Genomic DNA, 20,279 nt, shown 5'->3' with positions numbered 1-20,279 from the left:
ATTACTTTTGAAAGGATTGAGGCAAACAATTTTTTTTTTCAATTCCAGAAGATAAAAATTATCCATAGATTCAACATGAAGGACAACCTTCTACCATTAGCTGGCAAGATACAATGACCTACAGTCCTCCTTCACCTCAAGATCCTAGTGGGTTTTTATTTGTTCTTAAAAAAAACCACAAAACCCCAACACACATACACACACACAAACCAACCTTATTGCATCACTTCTGAAGAGCACATTTGCAGTATATTAGTAGTTTCATTTGTTAAGATCAAATGAGGTGAAAGGCACCAATAGAACATTCTTTAAAGAGAGCCAGACTAGTAGCTTATCTTAGGTAAACATACTGCCACACAGGAGAACAAACTACTTATATTTGTAAGGCCAGCAAGTGGACATATTAGAAAGAAGATTGGGGAAAAAAAATCTAGGAAAAACTACGCAAATACCTTTGTCCTCGCGTACCCTCTAGCGGCTGCGCCAGGTTACGCTGGCCTCACAGTAACCGAGCAGGCAATTTCCTCAGGAAGACAGAATCAGAGTGTTTACCTCTGCAACAGTTCTCTTAAATAGACAAAGATTCATGACATCAGGGTTCTGAGCAGGCACAAGTGTGGATTATTTGAAGTGTGTAAGTTTACAACCAATTCTGCCTTGTTATCTTAATCCAATGAAACCAGGTTTCCACTGAAAAAGTGGCAACATATATCAAGTTATTCATGTAGCAAGTACCCAGGGCATGTGCCTGTGTTACTGTGCCATATATGCAGGCTGCATGCAAACTGCAGCAACACGAGTAAGTTAAGCTGGATATTTGTTTCCACCCTTAGAGGACTTCTGGAGAACTATCTGATACACAGGTTGCAGAGACCACATAAGAGCCACTTATACATGAAACAGCAACGAACAGCTCAAGACTATTGTACAAGCACGCTTTAAACTAGAACAGGCTCTTTTGCCTCTATGTGCTGAAGAAGTGGATTACATCAGGGACCAAAACTGTCATCCAGCATAAGAACACTCTGCAAGCAAACAGCTAACATTTAATTTAGTACAGCTGAAACAAACAAAAGATTGTACAACAGACATCTAAAATAAACCCACAAAAACCACCCCCCACACCCAAACCCTCCAATAAATAAAAGCAAAAGTCAGTACCCTAGTCAAGGTACCCAGTCCTCTCCAGGATAAAAAAAAAAATCCTCATTATGTTATTGTGACTAAACAAAAGCATATAAAGTGCATTTTATTCTGCTGATGGAACATGCAGCTGGTGAAACAAGAAAATAACAGCAGCCAAAAGGAGAATATAGAGAGTAGATTTTTAGCACCTCGTGTCTATTTCTTCACTAACTGAAAGATGCAACAGCTAGTTGCATAATTCAATTAATGATGCTAGTCATTAAACAGTGCCAGAAGAAATACCTTGGCAACTGCTGAAGCATTCAGCCTTCAACAAATCACTACACAATTTGGGTGGGAGGAAAGTATTTCTGAGGCAAATCATTATGCTGTGCCATATAAATGAGATACTTACACTACTAACATGATGAAGGCACAGAGTGAAGTAATTAGATTATATACCAATACCTACATATCAATTATGAGAAAGAAATCAAAATACTGTCTTGAAATGACATGAGATAATACACATTCAAGATGAAGCCTTCACAAAGAATAGAATGCACATAACAGATGTACAACATGTCAGAAGAAAACTGAATCCCAGGTTACACATACAATAAACATCCCTTTTAATAAAAAGGAACTTTTATCTTCAGTACAGCATACAGAGTAACAGAGCTGCCCAGTCCTCCAGACAACTATGAAATAGTTTCCCTTCAGATACAGCAATTGAGAACTCAGCAGCAAGAGAGCTGGCTCTACTTTATAGATGGCAGATGCAGACTTTTTTCTGTACCCCAGATGCACATCAGAGTTTAAAAAGTTAGTCCCTTTTCCATTTTTGAAGACAACTCCTAAACAACTGTATTGCTTGTCATTCATCCCCATGCCTGAGTTTTGCAATAATGCAGTACAAGCTTGCCATCACTTCCAAAACACTGCAAGAAAAACAAAACAAAACAAGAGCTGTTAGATTATTCACGGGCTAGCATATACATGAAGCGAACCCACCCCCCCCCCGATAACTCTGTCACCTGGTCATGTCATCTGCAATATTGTTACTGATAACAAAACTCTCCATCACAACACGCTGCATGTGAAGGAATGCATTTCCAAAGATTGTATGAAGTCATGTCTCTTTAAATCGTATTCATACAGATCTGTGAATATCAACTACATTATATTAAATGCAAGATACTACCAGCATAGCTAGGGGCAGTAACAGATTTCAAGTGCCAGAAATGTACTGACAAATTCTGCTAAGCACATTTGGAAAGGATATTTAAAATTAAAGTCACCTCATAGAGGGTCCCAACTTCTTGGTCTGGAGATGGAGCAAAAGACTGGTTTACATATATGAACTGCAAGAAAAAAAAACAGAAGATGGAAATCTCCCATAGATCACAGATCACATAGAAGAACCATTCTGCAGACAGAGGTGGGTAAATCTGTCCTCTGTTCACCATTTATTTTATAATCTTTACAGTCCACACCAAAATACCACGAATTAGTGTTTTCACTTCAGTGTGGAGGGGCAACATGACTTCCAGGAGTCACCTCTGACTGGCCAACCAGACCAAGCCAAAGCAAGCGTGCTGACTGCCTTCTCCTGCAAGTTGACCCATTAGCCTCCCATACAGCAGCACAAAGTGAACTCACTGGTTTAGTTCTTGCTCTTATTTAAAGTATCCAAACCACTCCCGATATTCCAAATTTGCTCAACTAGAACGGCAGTCACAGAAATTAGAATTATTTTGTTCTTTTTTTAAAGTCATCCTTCTCACTTCCTGCTCCAAACGTATATATGCATATACTACCTAGTACATAATGTCAAAAAAGGGCCTTGGGATCTGCAGCGCAAGACGGCAGTGTGTGGTAGGGTATCACGTGCTATTTCCAAAGAAGACTCATAACATTCCTAGGGCTTTGTTCCTCAAGTATAGTCTTAAGCTTAAACCACACTGGAAGACTCCATGCTCCTATATTTTTTTCCTGAGACAGTGAGATGGCAGTTAATGAATTAAACCATTGAGATCATCCATGAACAGTAAATACCTGAACTATTGCTGTTCTTTGAGATATTAAGCCTTGGCAAAAAGAAACCCTTCATGATTTCCAGGTGAAAGAGAAGGCTAGTGAAACCGTTTACTCCTATATGCTTAAATAAGAGCCTCCAGACCAAGAACAGTGTGATTTCATCTATACTTTAGCTATACATATGACTATTTTAATGAGTCTAACTTTACATCTGAAATGAAAACTTTGAAGTGTATGGATGTTACGAGTTTACTGCTAATCATAAAATTAGTACAATCATATTTCTGAATCTGTTCCACCTCTTCCAATGTTCTCAGAAGGCCACCTGGGCTTCACAGGAAGAAACACATAAACAGTACTGGTAATGTGCTGCCAAACTGCAAACATTTCCAAGCTACCCACTTTAAAAGAGAAATCAGCCCTATGACAGTAATTTAGCTGTTTGAGAAGTAAGTTCTGAAGGAAACAGACACTCTTATTTAGAAAGTCAACCCCAAACACTTTAGACTTTCTCCCAAATACCCTTCTGCATACCTGACTCCTACAGTTACACTGTACGTATGAGCCTTTCACTGAAATACATCGCTGCACAACATGCACACAGCTCTGCACGTCAGCATCAGACAAGAAGAAACAGAGAAACTGCAAAAAGCCCACAGGTTGGAGCTGAGCACGATCACATCCAAACCACAGCGCTACAGCTCGTCTCAACGTCACACTGCAGTGTGCACTTTGAAGAGCGTTACTGGTGCCCCTACGGCAAGTTTCCTGCGACAAGCTGTAGCCTAGATTCAAACGGTCTCCCTGCAAGGTCTGACAGCCTGGATCCAGGGTGAGCACAGCTCCCTGCCACGGCCGGATCCCGGCCTCCCCCGCGCCGCGCAGGGCACGCTGGCCCAGGCCGGGCCGCCAGGTACGCCTGCCCTACCAGCTGCTCGGAGGCCATCAGCTTGAGGAACTTCTTGATGAAGTCAACGAGGCCCTGGATGGTGCGGGTCCGCTCCACAGCCCACTTCTTAGTCTTCATGATGGGGGTGTCGCCCACGGCCTTCAGCAGGATGTCAACTGCAGGGGAGGGGCGCGCGTTAACGCCGCCAGCCGCGGACCCGCCCCCCGCCTCCTCATTGGCCGGAACCACCCGCTTCCACCGCCCATTGGCCAGCGCACCCGCCCGTCAGCGCACAAGCCCGCCCGCCCGCCCCCACGGTGACTTCTCGCCCCGTTACTTTTCTTTTTCGTGTCGCCGGCAGGCTCCTCGGTGCCCGGCGAGCCGGCCGGAGGAGGGGCCGGGTCGGCAGCCGCCGCTGCCGCTCCGCCTTCCGGGGCTTCCTCCCCGCCCTCACTTCGGCCCTCGCTCTGAGGCGAGACCGGCGACTGCTCCTCCGCTTCCGCCATGCTGCTCCCCGGGCGGCGGAAGTTACGCCACGCGGGGCCGCTCCGCGAGGCGTTTTGTCCCCGGCGGGACGCCACCTTCCCGTCAGGTGACGGGGCGGGGCGGGGCGCGTGACGTGCGGCAGGAGCCGTTCCGCTGGTAGCGCCTGCCGATCGCTGGCGACGTGGTGCGCGCGACCCGCTGCCGCCGCCGCCCCGAGAGCGAGGGGAGGGAAGGGCAGGGGGGAAGAGGCGGAGGAGGAGGGGGGGTGCAGTGCAGTGCAGCGAGCCCGGCGGCCGCTGCCGCCCCCGCCCCACCATGATCAAAGCCATCCTCATCTTCAACAACCACGGCAAGCCGCGGCTCTCCAAGTTCTACCAGCGCTATGTACGGGCGGGCCGGGGCTGCGCGGGGCCTGGTTCCCGGGCTGGGACGGAGGGCGGGGAACGGCGGCCGGCCGGCCGCCTGAGGTGGTGGGTGTTTCCGCCCTGCGGCCGCCGGGTTTCCTCAGGACCGGCGGTTCCGGGGCGCGGCTGTGGGCGTTTGTACGCGGGGACCCGCCGGGCCGGGTCCTGCCCCGGCGCCTTCGGCCGGCCGTGCCGCTGGCTGCTGTGTGCTTACGGTAGCGTCGTGGGCCGAGGGCGTGGGAAAATGGAGGGTGCTGAGACCTTGTAAGAGCCGGCAGTAAGGAAGATGAGATTTCGAAGAAAGCTGTTTTCCTAGCCAGGGTTCTTTTCACTGGAAGTTGTCCCTCGGTAGTACTGAAGGCGAAGGAGGGGAGTCTCGTTCAACGGCAGACGCGGTTCTCTGAGCTTATTTGTGGAAGCACTACTCTAAACTCTGCCGTGCTTTTTAGCCTGACTTTGGGCGTCTGAGATGTAGCGCTGCATGTCTCCATGCTGTGGCAGAGGTGTTAGAATTGGGAAGATGAGTTTTATGGGACTCAGAGGTTCGGTAAGCAGAGCCTTTTCCTTTGGAAACTTTCAGAGTACTGTAAAAATACCGTTGACATGAAAAAGGAATGCAATGAAATAGACAAGTATATTCGTTTACATGGGAGAAGGCAAGTAGCAAAGCAGCTCTGAAAATGCTGCACAAGCACCTGGTCTGAATGAAAAGAAAGTGCAGCCACAGGGAATTAAGAAACAGTGTGGAAACAGTTGATTTAACTCAAGGATAAGAGATTTTAAGGTAATGTTTTGATCACGTACTGTATTTCCTAGCAAATGGGCTAAGCTCTGCTTGGGCTGACCATGGACATTAAAACACAAGAAAACAACTGATGCGTCCCAGAATTATGTAAACAAAATATTATTTTTCAGTAGTGCTATTTCTTACTTGGATTTTTGGCCACTTACTTGCAATTCTGGCTATTACAAAAGTCATATTTAACTATTGAAAGGGATGTGTCTTACTTCTGCATCTCAGAGCAGAAATTATGACTGTGACACTTCAGTTTGCACTGTCAGGCTTTTAATTAAAGGAGTGTAACTGATACAGGTCATTGCTATGGATGACTGAATTTGATCCGTTCTCCTTAGAAAGGTAATACTGGGGAATTCTAATATGTATTTGTGAAGCTGTTTTCTTCTTTCTCATCAATTCTGGGTTACCAAGCGGATATATTTCGTTTACCATCTGTAATTTAAAAATTAAAATGGAATATTCTCACCTACATATATTGATAACCATTCCCCTTGTGTGCATCCCCAGTCACTTCTTGATAACTCCCATTGCAGAGCTACAGTAACTGACTAAAGAAGTTTTTTGTTTGTTTGTTTCTTTTCTGTTTTTTTTCTCTCAATGTGGAGGTAGCAAATAGGTAGATGAAAGTCTTTGGAAAGGTGTGAAAAACTTGCATTAATGTGAAGCAGTTAACTTCCATTGTAATTTTCCATTCAAATGTAACTATCTTTTTGTGTCTTCTGTTACTGTTGTGTAATCAAAGTCCTGTGAGGGAGAAGAAGCACGGGGAGGGGAGGAGTGAATGGCAGGAGAATACCAGATTTTTCTTGTCAACTCCTCTCTGCTCTACTACTTTCGTAACTGGAATTAGAACAAATCCTCAATGCTTAAAGTAGGGTAATATGTATAAACAGAAGACCTTGAAATTTTGAAAACGTGAATAGCAAATTAAACTAAGAAATGATGGGATTAGGCAATTTCCCTAAAGCTTTGTGGTGCACAGAAACAGGTGCAATTGTCTTGGTTATCTTTTTGTGTGTGACTTCAATAAGGCAGATTTATTTATGGACTTTTTGAAACTTGTGCATACTTTAGTATCGATTGAACCAGTACTGGAGGCAAATCTCATATTAATTTTTTTTACAAGCGGAAGCATCTCCTGCTTTCTAGAGAGATTAATTTGGTCAGATCTGTGAAAGAGGTATTTGTTTGCTTCATGATACCAAAATTTAATGTGTGTAACTTTTTCCCCTCATATATATGAGAATGGAAAGAGTTTCTACTGCATAAAATGAGGTTGTTAATCTTTTGCAAGTAGGTAGCAAAATAATAATTCATGGCAATTAAATAGAAAGACAGGTGTGCCATGGTTTTCTGTTTCAGAATATAGACCTGTGGCCATAATTTTAAAGTTAAAAATAAGTTTCTGAACAACTTTGTGAATAAGGGCAGATTCTGAAAACAAAAGTTATTTTAAATACTCAGTACTTCAGTTTTTTAAGGAAAAAAGACGCATTGTCTGTTTCCTGCTACCATAGAAAATATTGGGGAACTAACTGACATAACTGCAGCGGAGTAAGGCAGGCATGATTTAAGGAACACAAACTATAGAAGCAGAGGAACCTGCACTTTCTTGTTCTGTATTTTATGGAGCAGTTTACTTCTGCTGGAGCTTTTTGCTGATGTCTTTGTGGATTCTAGAGGTTGTTTGTAAAATAACACATGAATTTTAGGTGATTAATGCAAACCACAGTGGTGCCAGGCTTTGTTTGCTTAGCAGTCATGCAGGGTACTGCACTGTTTCAGCTGAAATCACTTTTAAGGTGTATGCACCAGTTTTGCTTAGAGTGTTTGTTCATATAATGGTTTAAAATGCTGACTTACATGCTTGGGCAGGGATGGGGGCTATCTGTCCTTGATAACTTTTAGGGTTCTGTGCTACAAAACAAACGCAGGATTTTAGGAATTGTATCTAGATTTTTTTACTATGGAAGTAGAGACTTGTTAAAAACAAATCCACTATTACAGAAGGGTAGCAAAAGCAAGTGTGCAGGAATGATGGAGTCGCAGTGGGAACTCCAGAAGAGTCAAATGAATTTGAACTCAGAAGTGATGTTTCTGATCTGCTAGAAGGAAAGTTAATGGCTTAGGAGAAGCTGTTGCTCATGATGCCGTTGTATTTTAAGCTGTTTCTGAAAGAGTTATGTATTGTGGTATTTTTAGCTTCCCCTTCAAGCTTTTGAGACTTTGTTTTCCCCCCCTGTTTATGGGTGAAAGTAGTTTGAAAGCATTTCTGTAGCTGTTCAGGCTATGGTGGAGATACAGAAAATTCAGAATACTTGAGAAGACTTCCTGTCTACTTGAAGAAACTATTTTTAGATGGTTTTTTTAGAAGTTTCTTAAAAACAATCACTTTTTTCACAGTTGTTTCTCAGTAATGTATTCTTCTGCAACTTAACTTGTAAAAATGCCTTTTGAAATGACAAACAATATGCAGCTTGTTAATTGGCAGATTTGAGGCTTCAGAAGTAGATAGTTTGAGGGTGCTGATATACTTTGTGTTCTATTTATTAGCTGTGTGTGGTGTGCATTGTTAATTAATCCATTTTAGCTTGATAGCAAAATATGTTTTCTTTCATAGAGTGAAGATACGCAGCAACAAATTATCAGAGAAACTTTCCATTTAGTATCGAAACGTGATGAAAATGTCTGTAATTTCCTAGAAGGAGGATTGTAAGTATCAAGTTTGAAATAAATACCCAATACTTATTGGCTAGCAAATATTATTACTGCTGATTGTAATTTAACTGTTTTTAGAGTTGTAATGTAAATGCCATGTCACTTGAGATATTTTAATACACAACGAATAACATCATGTTGCACCAGGTATACATAGTCTTTACTAACTGAAGCATATATATATGTATCCAAATGAGTTAGGCAATAAAACCATTTTTTTCTAGTGCTGTAACTGACATAGTGCCATATCTAGTACTATAATTGTTTCAGACGCAAGATGGGGAAGAAACATGCAGATGATACCTAACCAGTTTCCCTGTAATCAAGCTAAAGGTTTCTGGTCTTATTTGAAGAGGCATTGGCATTTCCTGTACCCATTTAGAAAATTAAAATATTTTGTAGCTGGTGCTTTGGCTTGAGCTCCCAAAATTTGAGTGGACAGCCACAGACAGTAAGATTCCTCAGCCTTTTTATCAGGGTTCAAGCTTGCTGTATAAACTAGGAAGAAAAAAGTAGGTTTTGAATGTGCTAAGTAATGTAGTTTCCACCAAGATTTTTAATTAATATAGGTAGAGCAAGATAGGAGGAAAGCCAGACTTACATCTTCTGTCTCTAGAAGACACGCACAAAATATTCTTTCTTGAATAATCTTGGTTGTTTTTGGAATGTGGTCTTGCTTTAGTTGAAGAGAAGAAATTCTGAAGTGGAAAAGTGTTTTGAGATATTAGTCATCAAGACTAAATAGTTACAAAGCCACCTTCTAGGAAGAGGGGTCATAACTGATGGAGTAACCTCATGATCTCTACTCTAAACATAGAAATTGTCATAGCCTGTTAAATATTGTAATTGTGGAAATTTCTGATTACTGAAAGTTAGTATGTTAATGCCTACATTTTCTGTGTGCAGAGTCAGGTAAATGCTTAGCTGTACCATGTCAGCTATGATGTCTTTTTCCTCATCAGGATGATTCCTTACTTTTTATTTTATTATTTTTTAAACTAAAATCGTTCTCTTCCAACTACTGAACTGGTGATTCTATCGTTAGGCTCTTGGAGATGATTTCAAGCTGAAAACATGCCGGCTTGAATTCTGTAAGTGAAAGAAGCCATTTGGAACCTTTTAAAAACATCACAGCTGTGTAACAAAAAAACTTAAGACCGAAGGCACAATTCTGGCTTTCCTCCTGCTGCTCAATTCTGGAGTTATGATTTCAATATATTTTTTTCAGTATTTTTTTTTTCAGGACAGGGATCACTTTATAGTTTGCCATTTACCCAAAGGCCTCTACAGTTTATATATACTAACTCTGTGTAGTGAAGTATTTGAAATAATTTGGTATATAAAACACAAGAGGAAACTCTAATTGCCATTTCTTTTAATTTTCACATTTGTTTGTAGTATTTTTGGCTGGTACTTCTTAAACGTAGTTCCTGCTCTCCAGGAACAAAGGGTTCCCCCTCCCCCCGCCCAAGCATTAATGCAAAGCAATGTGCTTAAGCAAAAGTGACCTAAAAGATGTCTTGTTCTTTTTATTTATTTACATCTTCTCTCCCTGTGATGAAGGCAGAAACTAAAGGGATGAGTTATGGTACACCAAACAGGTGATTCAGTTCTGATACAGAATTAAGGGAGAATTATGATGCTCATAGCCATGTAGGTTCAGGCTACAAAATATTTTCATTTCTATTTGAGCAGGCCTACTACTGCTCAAAGCAAATGTCAGTGATCTGAACAACATCTCTTCTTAGGATTTATGTACCTTCTTTGGGAAGGCTATAGCAGAATAGTGGAAGGAAATACCTGTTTAGACCTCTTCTCTTCTTGTTCAGTAACTTGACGATTAGTGAGTCCATAAAAATTTAATTGCTTTTGTGACTTTAACATCGCATCACAAACTATTGGTTGTAGTACAGTCTTATTTCTCAAGATAACAAACAATTTGTAGCACAAGTGTTACATGGTCTTGGTTATTAAGTGGACCATAAGCCCTATTTAAGGCCTTTTCTGTAATCCAAATGCCAGTCTGCATTCTAGTTTTCTTTTTCTGTTGATGTTCCTCTGAGAAGGGCAGGGAAGCATTCATAGGCATATGCTATGTTAATCTGTAAAGCCGATTAATCCCTGTACAGTGCCCACTAGTGTGTAATGGAAGTACATTTAATACCCATTTTTTGATGAAACTGCATGATCTGTTTGAATTGATTTTAATAAAAAAGTGCATATGTTGATGCAATTATTATCCATATGGATAATAATAACTATGCTGGTGTGGTAAATGTAACTTAGGCTGTCTTGGTATTTAGTATTCTTCCATTGTAGTTATATCACAAAATAAAATTGGTGATATAGTTGGATTTGGGAAACCTCCAGCCAGCCATTAACAATAGGCCTCCTGTTAACTGAAATAACTGTGAGGATTTGCCCAGCTTATCCTGAGATGCTAACTGAGCTTTCCTGATTTCTTTCCTGTTTAGATTAATAGGTGGATCTGATAACAAACTAATTTACCGACATTATGCCACCTTGTATTTTGTCTTCTGTGTGGATTCTTCAGAAAGTGAGCTTGGCATTTTAGACCTCATACAAGTAAGTTTTTTTTCTGGTTTGTTTTTTTAATAAGTGGAATCCTACTTCTAAGTACCTTAGATCTTCAATATTTAGCTGTATCTTTTTCTGTAATATTTGGAAGTGAAGGTAGCTTTCATAATGTGAATACACCTAAAGTGCTGAGTATTACTTTTAGATTGTTTGCAGTTTTCTGGACTGTCTTTGAAAAAGTTGTTTCCCAAGTTGATGAGAAAGTAAGGAAACAGTTTGTTTGGAACGTACTGAACAATCAGCAGCTATTTTTTGCTGCAGCTTTTTAAGGCCTTGTTTTGGCTGCAGGTAAAAATGGTGCAGTTCAAACATCACTAGACAAGTTTAGATTATGAGAACCTTGATACATAAAGCTCTGTGTGCATGCATATATACACGCACAGACATGCATATGTGTGTATATATATATGTATTCACTACAAATATATAATGGATTAACACATCCAAAACCTCTTTGGATGAAACTTTCCTTGTGGCTTATGAGCTTTTGGTCAGATATACCTTAGAAAATGTGTGCAAATGCTGCCCTAGGCATGTGTTCTGCAGCTGCAGGGGTGGGTGGGGAGAGGTGAGGAGAAAGAAAACTGCTACAGGTTCTTTCTGGCTCTACAACAAAGAAAGGCTCTACAACAAAATGGCTTAATAAGATAACTGTTTAATAAAACAGAGTAAGAGGAAGAATGTAGATAGTAAATCTTAACACCCCTTCAGATGTTGGGCATCCTGTGTTCATGCAGCATCCAGTGGAGCCCAGGTGGATTTTCCCATGCTGTGCTGTGCACGGCAGATCCTGTCCACGGAGAGAAGTGCTCCCTTTTTTGGACCTTTGACCTATTATATAATTTCCTCACAATAAAACAACTCTATTCCTAAAGGATGTTCTCATGATAACTTGTTGCTGCAGTTTGAGATACAGGCAAGGCCACACAGGTGGCATAATCACTGGTACCAAGTGGGAGCTCCCTGCAGGCTCCTCTGTTACAGTGAGCTGGCTGAGTTTATCCTGCAGCCAAGGAATTTGTGCAGCACAGCACAGGCCTGTGCATTCTCAGATTAAGTGTTATGTGGATCACCAACTCCTAAACATGCAATGGTCTCTTGTTCAGGATCAATACATTGCACTCCTTGATCCACCTACAGTTTACCTTTCCCAAGGACATTGTAAGTTATAGATTACAGTAATAAGATACAGGCTTCTCAAGCCTAGTAGAGCAGACGTGGTCTGTTCAAGATCACTAACTCCTTGAATACAATGTCTTCTGCCAGGCTCCCAATACAGCCTGTATGATTTAAACTGGTAAATATGTCTATATCAACTCAGCAACAAAAATCATGTCTGGTAATATGAACACTCTTATGTCAAGAGAACTCTGACTACACCAGTGATTTTTCAACTAAAATTTGCACATAAACAATTTCACTGATGATTGTTAATGTAGTCAGATGTGGCAAAAAATAGTTTCACACCAGGAGGTGATGTATGTCATTACATAAAATGGGTCTCGGATATATATAGGTATGATTGACTTACTGTTAAGCCATTCAAAAGCTTGCACATCAAGAGAATTGATTTATTACATAAGTAAAAATCTGTGGTATCTTGAGACATGGGCCTGTATCTGTTGATTATTTCACTGCAGAAAGCACTGTGAGCCTTAAAGGCCTCACAGTTCCCTGCAGATCTTTCTTGGAACTGAATAGCTTTTCATAATCACCTGTTAGTGTTCAGAACAGCTCTTCAGTGTTTAGTGCTCTTCTGGACAGTAGATCCAAATTGTCTTTCTGAGTGGGTGCGTGGGTAGCAGGGAAGGAAACTCTTTTTCTAGGTTCTTATATCATCTGTGGTCATAGAAACATTCCGCAGTATCTGAACAGTGCAATTTACTGAGTGAGGTATACAATGACCTTACCTGTTCTTAGCAGTTTGCTGTACAGAGTTGCTTAGTTGCTTGTTGCATTGTGTGTCTTCTTACTTGGAAGTGCTAAAACATTTATGAACAGAGAAAAGAAGCATGTTAATATTTCATGCGTCTTAGGGATGTTTTCCAGATAAAGTGCATATTATAAATATCTTATGTTTAATCAGATAATAAGGATAGCGAAGACTATCTAGGTCAATCAGTCTGACCTGTTATATTTTGCAGGGCCACTATGCAAATTCAACTAAGATTTTATTCATTATGGTATATTAAAAATGTCACATCAATAGCTTCCAGTTATTTCCAGTTACACAGTGTAACCTAAATTTTACTTCAAGGTGTTGAAGCAAATTGCTTGAGCTTACTACTACCTATATTTGTATAGCCCTCAAACTCTCTGAGTTAGGGAGATCTTAAACTTTTCTCTAAATTGTGTTGCTTCTTGTACCAGAAGTACTTTGATGGATTTCAGTCTCTCAGTCTTTATATTTCACATCTTTTCCATTACGCCCCCGTGTTTAATTACATGCCAGTATAATTACTTGAAGGAAGTAGAAACAATAGAAATGCTATTCCTGTTTATAGAAATACTTTACTTTTTTTCTGACCCGTATGATTTTGTTTATAAATACAGTCTCACCATAGTGCCTGCAGCTGTTCAGTATTCCCATTTCTCTAGATCATTGTAATTCAACCATTTGATTATAGTAGAAAGAATACAGAGATTAATGAAACATTTTTAATTTCCATTCTGGCTTACAAGAAGGATCTGTTTAATCCTCTTAGTAATAGCAATCAGAATTAAATGTATCTTACACTGGAAAAGCACCCTCAGAAAGTTTATTATTACATCTCGTTCCCACGTGCAACGCAGACTGGCAGTATATACGCATACGCATCCATTCAAGCAGATAAGCTTTGTCTGGTTTTTGTTGAGATGTATTGAGCCACTTTCATACATCTTTGTTTACTGTAGTTCAGAGACAGCACAGGTAAGAGTAAGCCATCTGGAGTTTGTTATGAATCATACATATACTGAATTCTTTAAATAAGTAGTTATGTAGAGTGCCAGTTTATGGTCTCATGAAAATAAACTGGTGAAATGAACTTAGAACTCAGTTTAGCTTTTAAGAGTTTTCTGTCTTGTGAACTGAATAAATCTATAGTAGATTAAGTTACATATGGCAGTCTGCAGTTCTTTTCAGCATGAAGTTTTTGTTGTAATATTTAAGACACTTCTGTGAAGGCCACTTGTATCACCATTAGGTCAGAGCTGTTTCACAGGTAAGTCTTCCTGGCTCAGGCTTAATGAGTGCACTGTATGTGTTACAAATCATAGGCTCTGCCTCAGATTTTGTACTGTGTTCAAACTAGATGTGTTTGAACACTTCAGGCAGATTCATACTGTTAATTTTTGTCCATTTTTCTTTCTTTTTTTAATACAAACACAAGATTCTGTTTATTGTTTTTGATTAATTGGATGGGAGATGGGTCAGCATCTGTGCTATGCTTGGTAGGTTTTGCAGTCTTTTGGATTCAGGGCAAATGATGTCATGAGTTGTACCTATTTCAGACTCTTCTCATTAGCCTGTGAAGTGTAAGGTTATAGCACATGGAAATAAAGTACATAAGAAAATATAACTAGCTGTAGACTGCCATGAGGAAAAGTGGAGTGACATTTACAATGGTACCTAACTATTCTGTGGACTTAAAAATCTGTGTCAGCTCTAAGCATTTTTGAGGATTTTAGCCCATTGTTGTACTTCCAAGACATGTTGACTCAGTAAGCAGCTAAATCTGAGATCAGTTTTCCATTAAAAGTTTTATATAGCCTTGCAAGATAATGTTCTTCAGTAAGATTCATATGGGAAATGCAGTGCAGTTCATGAAAGATGTTTTTCTCGGTTCTTAAAGATAAATCATCCCCACTCCAGAGATGCTTTTATGCTCATTAAATAAAAAAAGGGAGAGGCATATGACTGGGATACCTATTTTGGCAGAAAAATCCCTAACTAGTTCTCAGTTAACACTATTCGTTTACTTTAGAGTTGGGTGGAAAGCAAAGGGCAGGAATTAAGAACAAAAATTAGAACATTTTTGACCTGAAAAGCCTTATTGATAATGCATTAAGTCTTTTGGTAGGTCTGCTTGAAAGATCTAACACACTTCTGTTTATACTAATCAGCAGGACTTGTACAGCCTTTCCCTTACACTGTAATCTTGGCATTCTTTGTATAATCTATGAGTAGTTTAAAAAAAAAAATGAAAGACGACTGGGATGTCAGTGTAAGTGTGGGAAAAAGCAGCGGCTGCTCTACAGATTTCCCAATTAGAAAGGCTGTGGAAACACTGTAGTTGATTTCATATGCTTGCAATGATATGTGAATTATGACTTATTAAAGGTTACTCTTAAAGCAGAGGAGAAACCAGTCTTGTGTATGGAGAACTGGCTATGTGATCAGACTATTATGTTCTAAACTAGTTGGAGCCTCAAGTAGCGTTTGAACAGTCAAAAGCGGTGAAGGAGAGGACTCTTCATGGACAGATTGAATTAATTCTGTCTTAAGTTTTACCATTGCTGTTTAGCCTAGGAAGAAGGATGGGATATTCTTGATATGAGTTACTCCTGTTGTTTTTACTTCTTTTTTTGTACCTGCCTTTGTTAGTATTTGACATTATCTAGCACCAGATGCATTTAATTGATTAGGTGTTCTGATTTTTCTGCTGGACTTGTTATCTTCCCAGTATTAATGTATGTTTTATTCCTTCAATGTCTTATTTGCCTAATTAAAAAATGAGCCCTTCATGGTAAAGGTTGTGTTTTATGTTTTGACATATTGCTGAGTATAGGGAGCTCCTGGCTTGTATATATCAAATAACAATTTGGTATTTTGATTCATATACTTTACTCTCCAGGTGTGTATCTGGCTTTATTGAAGCATATTTACTACAAAAGGAAGGTGTGGGGTTTTTCTCTTTTTTCTTTTTTTTCTTTTTTCTGTTTACTTGCATGGAGATGTGCATGGGTTTGTCTTTGAACTGTAAAAGATTACGATTTCAAAAATTAAGCACAAGGGGGAGCTAGTAATTCATTGTGCATGCATCCTTATTTTCCTGCTGTTTGACTCATTTATTTGCGTTTCTTTTCCAATAACATCACAAGGTGCATTTGGACTGATGTGTGGTGTGTGTTTGTCCCCCAAAACAGTTGGTGTGTGTTCTCTTCTGGCTATTTTGATCTACAAGTCTGCAGCATCTGAAGTAATCACTGAAGTACTTACACTCTAGCACTGCTTGCCATAGTGTGCCATTCATTTATGACTCTCAACTAAAATTATGATGAAAGTGGCTCTAATTTTATTTACCATATTGATTATTTGAAGGCACTTAAAATAGTTCAAGGAATGTTAGTGTAAAAAAAATCTAGCTTACCTTGTAGACTAATGCTTTTAAAGACCAGTTATACATAATAGATGTATACCTTGTCAGTGCTGGTGTTACTCTGAGTGAACTCTCCACCATGAATGGAAGATTGAGGAAGTTCCCAAAGTTTCCATGAGAAATCCGTAGCTGGTGAAAAATCTCTCTGAAGAATACTCAGCTGATTTCCCTTAGTTTAAAAAATGTTTGGTATGCATTACTGGTCACGCATCAGAAGCAGAGATCTGTGAGTTCATTCAGTGTGTGGTGTTGTCACTGTAATGAGTAAAGGTTTAAAAGTAATGGTTGTAACTATGAACGAAGTGGTGTTACAGGAGAAGCCCTAGTTACTGGAAGAAGGTCACAAAAAATAAGCTTCTGTGTTGTTGATGTATGGGCATACATACTGCTACTAATACACATACCTGTGGGGGCCTTTTCTGAGGATTTTTGAGTTGTTTTTATTTTGAAAGTGTTCCTTTGTTTACCAAGGAACTAGATGAATGTCAAAGAGTGTGTAAATTCATGTGCAAACTTGGTGGTGTGTATGAGGAGTATTTTCTTTTCTTTCAAAAATAGTGTCAAACTGTTAGCTCTTGTAACTAAAATGTTTGGATTAATGTTATGTTTACACTCAATTTCCAATCTTCTTCCTGCAGCTAATATCAAACAGCATTGTCCTTGTAACCACATTCTCCTAAGGTACAAGGAAAGTAAGAGAACATCTCTGGTCATTTATCTTGCTGCACATAGTTGTGAACTGTGTAGTTTGTTCTGCTTAACATACAAGTTTTTTATTTGCTCACATCCCTTTTTTATAGAAGGCTGTTATTATCACAACAAATTAACAACTACTTGAAGAAAAAAAAGATCTGCTTTGCTTAGCTTTAGTATAATTTAACAGAAGCATATTCATTTACTTAGTTAACTGTTGTCACTGAACATTACTGTCTTGAATCTGCATGTGAAAATGCTCTATGTTCCTACTTTAAGTTATGAATTGGTATTTTGGTATTAAAGAATAATCCTTGTTCTAAATGAATGGAACATCAGTTAGATGTAGTTTGACTTTAAAATGGAGATTGATAATAGTAGTAATAGCAACAGCAGTGTGTGATCCTCTTCTGTTTTATAGTGTAAGCAGGATCTGAGACCAGGGATTCAGATGTAAAAGTAATCTTTCTTGATATGCAAGGTAGACAACTGGAAGTGGCTGATGTCAAGTAGACCTGTTTCACTAGGTCTGTAGATAAATACTTATCTATAGAAGTAGGCCTTTAATCCACTTTGTTTTTGTCAGCAGAACATGGCTTCTAATTCCTGTTTCTCTGGGCATAGGCAGTTTGAAATCTGGTTCCTCTCAAAGACTAAGATGGGATTAATAAACCATGTTGAAAAGAGAGAGAATCAAAACCAGGTGTTTAAATTCTTCCGTATTGCTGCTTTAGGGTTTGAGTTTAGAATTGCAAAAAAAAAAATTACATACAGTGACAACTTAATAAATAACATTAAACGCACATTGTGACAAAATGGCCTTGAAACATATAAAACTGAGATTAAAATTTTCCACAAGTTGCAGCTTATCTACTAGTCATTAATAAATGATCTGTAAATTCTTACAGAAATTCTTTTTAATTTTGAGGACCCTAAGCTCTCAAACTCAAGCATAAGAGGTCTTGACACATCTCATCTAAGTCAGTAGGAGTTATTCCTTGCATAAAGGGAACTGTGCTTATACCTCTCTAAGACTGGAGTCTTTGCCAGCACTCACCACAAGCACATGGTGATTGGCATTCAGGAGCTTTGGGAGTGTGAGTACAGTCATCTCTTCATTATCTGGCCTAATTGGGGGCTGGGATACTCTTAGTATACCAAAATGGCTAACATGAGTATCAAGGAATCTGTTACGGAGTACTCAGAGCAGGGTAATGTACAGTCTATATCCAGCAGACATCATCAGTGGCTGGACCTCAGCAGCTGCTTGGATTTTTCTGCTTCTTGCACTTACATTCTAGATTCAGGGAGGGGTCATTTGCCTGTGTACAAACTGCTGGACTTTTTAATATTTATGTGGTGGTATGCCTGACAGGATCAGCAGGTGTGACATTAAGACAGCTACCTTTTACCTTGGACCATCCTGAATTCAGGATGTCTAAACCAGGTGAAAGCTGCTATACTTCTGGTGGAAGCTGTAATGCTGACAAACTTGCACGATGCTGACATTTTTACATTGCACATGTGTCTCTGTGTGACAGAGTTAACAGTAGTCTGGTTAACTGGGAGATGCCTGCAATGTAGTAATTGTTAATAATAATAATAATGAAAAAAACTAGCTGATTTTTGCTTAATAATTGGGTTCTAATGAAATGGGAAGGAACACTTTGAATCACAGCTGAGAAAATTGTAGCATAGATGATGTTACTGTTTTTTCAAGATGCAACTATTGTTAAAACTGTGACTTTCAGCAGAGTTATAACATAAACTGACTTGTGCATACAGTTTTGCCCTCTACAGATAACATAATGTTGACACAGTAATGTTAACCACATAATTTCTATAGATGCTTTTAATGCCTTAAAATCTGCCCAGTGTTTATTTTCTGTATTTGCTTTTGTTAAACCTTACACCTAATGGAACTGTTGAGTTTCTGTTAAAGCTTGACCTCTGTTTTTTTTTTTTCCTTTTTGCAGGTATTTGTGGAAACGCTAGACAAATGCTTTGAAAATGTCTGTGAACTGGATTTAATTTTCCATGTAGACAAGGTACTGTGGTGAGCTCCTGTAATATTTCTCGTCAAGTAAAATGTTGGGTTCAACTGATACTTGGTATTAAACTCTGCAATGATTCTATCTTTATTGTCAGGGAAATCTAGACAGTTTCTATCAACATATTATTTTTAAGACTTGAAAGCTATGGTGGAACATGTCTTTCTGAGGAAAAAATAAAATAATGTGGGAGATTTGCACGTATAACTGTCACATTGGAGACGTTGAATATTCTTAGAGTAAGACTTAGTTTCAAGAAATAATTTGTTCTATTTTGTTTATGGTTAGGTGTTACATTACTCAGAACTGAAATTGTTACGGGGTTTTCCAGTTAAGGCTGGCAGTTGCCTTCCAAATGCTATGATTATGTAATTTAAATGCTGTGTGGATCTTTCTCTTCTAAATTTCAGACAGACATTTTGTCTTTTTCCAAACATTTAGAAACAGTCTTGTTTGAATATTCCCAGCTATCAGGAACAAGTGTTTTATTTATTCATCTAGTTTTGAGAAATGCTATTACTATAGTAATCTTTTAACCATCAAATCATTAACCTTTCATTTAAAAGGACGTTGGCAGCTCTTGGTGTAATACCTAAAATGCTGAGAATTGAATGTAGAGAATTTATTCCTTCAGTTGCCTTTTGTGCCTGCTGTTGCTTTCTGTGCAGTCCCCTTTCCCCATCTGTGAACATCTTTTTGCATCAACAGCAAAAGATGTGAAAGGAAAACAAGACAAAAATCACTAAAAGTGGACTAATAAATAGTAACAAGTTAAGTACCTGAAATAACCATTTGGAACTGACTCAGTTTGTTTCAAAATCAGGAAGTTCTTTTGGAAGAAACACTTGTACCTTGGCCAGACATTGAAATGCAAATGACCTTGAGTAGGTGTTTGAACTGACGTGCTCATGACAAGTCATTAGGATTTCTAGCCTGGCTGGAACATGTTGGGTTTTTCCAAAATGGCAGACTAAAGTACAAAAGAATTTGAGTGGTTTATATATTGGCTTCTGAGCTTAAAGAACCCAAATACTGCAATTGTTTTGTGGCAAGAAGTTTGATCTTTATCTTTAGCTGCAGAATACTTTGGCTGCTGTGCAGGCCAAGCTGTTGCTC

The 20,279-nt window shown here is 39.2% G+C and overlaps 2 protein-coding genes across 3 annotated transcripts in view; one reads left to right on the top strand and one right to left on the bottom strand.

Annotated features, from left to right (window-relative positions):
* Positions 1-1,740: 1,740 nt before the first annotated feature.
* On the bottom strand, positions 1,741-4,646 carry ATG12 (autophagy related 12). Its single transcript, XM_072860469.1, has 4 exons — positions 4,392-4,646; positions 4,094-4,230; positions 2,427-2,489; positions 1,741-2,066 (listed from the first exon to the last, which is right to left on the bottom strand). Exons 1-4 carry the CDS (start codon positions 4,558-4,560, stop codon positions 2,007-2,009), a joined length of 429 nt encoding a protein of 142 aa, XP_072716570.1. The 5' UTR covers positions 4,561-4,646; the 3' UTR covers positions 1,741-2,006.
* A 76-nt stretch (positions 4,647-4,722) lies between these two features.
* Positions 4,723-20,279, top strand: part of AP3S1 (adaptor related protein complex 3 subunit sigma 1) — a 34,935-nt gene continuing 19,378 nt past the window's right edge. The window contains exons 1-4 of one of the 2 annotated variants that reach the window (XM_072860470.1): positions 4,723-4,924; positions 8,364-8,455; positions 10,936-11,047; positions 19,089-19,160. In XM_072860470.1, the coding sequence (XP_072716571.1) occupies positions 4,856-4,924; positions 8,364-8,455; positions 10,936-11,047; positions 19,089-19,160 (345 nt within the window). In that variant the 5' untranslated portion in view covers positions 4,723-4,855. Of the gene's footprint in view, positions 4,925-5,073; positions 5,492-8,363; positions 8,456-10,935; positions 11,048-19,088; positions 19,161-20,279 lie in introns of those variants that run through there. The other variant, XM_072860471.1, reaches the window with a different exon arrangement.

Source organism: Ciconia boyciana, chromosome 4 (assembly GCF_034638445.1).
Source record: "Ciconia boyciana chromosome 4, ASM3463844v1, whole genome shotgun sequence".
Classification (NCBI taxonomy): Eukaryota; Metazoa; Chordata; class Aves; order Ciconiiformes; family Ciconiidae; genus Ciconia; species Ciconia boyciana.
The sequence above is the reverse complement of the archived record's forward strand: the minus strand, read 5'-3'. Positions and strand labels throughout refer to the sequence as shown.

Excerpts from the sequence above, each read along its gene's own strand:
- ATG12 (XM_072860469.1), bottom strand. The coding sequence starts at position 4,560 with ATGGCGGAAGCGGAGGAGCAGTCGCCGGTCTCGCCTCAGAGCGAGGGC. Across the intron at positions 4,231-4,391 it reads CGGCGACACGAAAAAGAAAA|TTGACATCCTGCTGAAGGCC; the intron begins GTAACGGGGCGA and ends CCTCCCCTGCAG. Across the intron at positions 2,067-2,426 it reads AAGTTGGGACCCTCTATGAG|TGTTTTGGAAGTGATGGCAA; the intron begins GTGACTTTAATT and ends TTTTTCTTGCAG.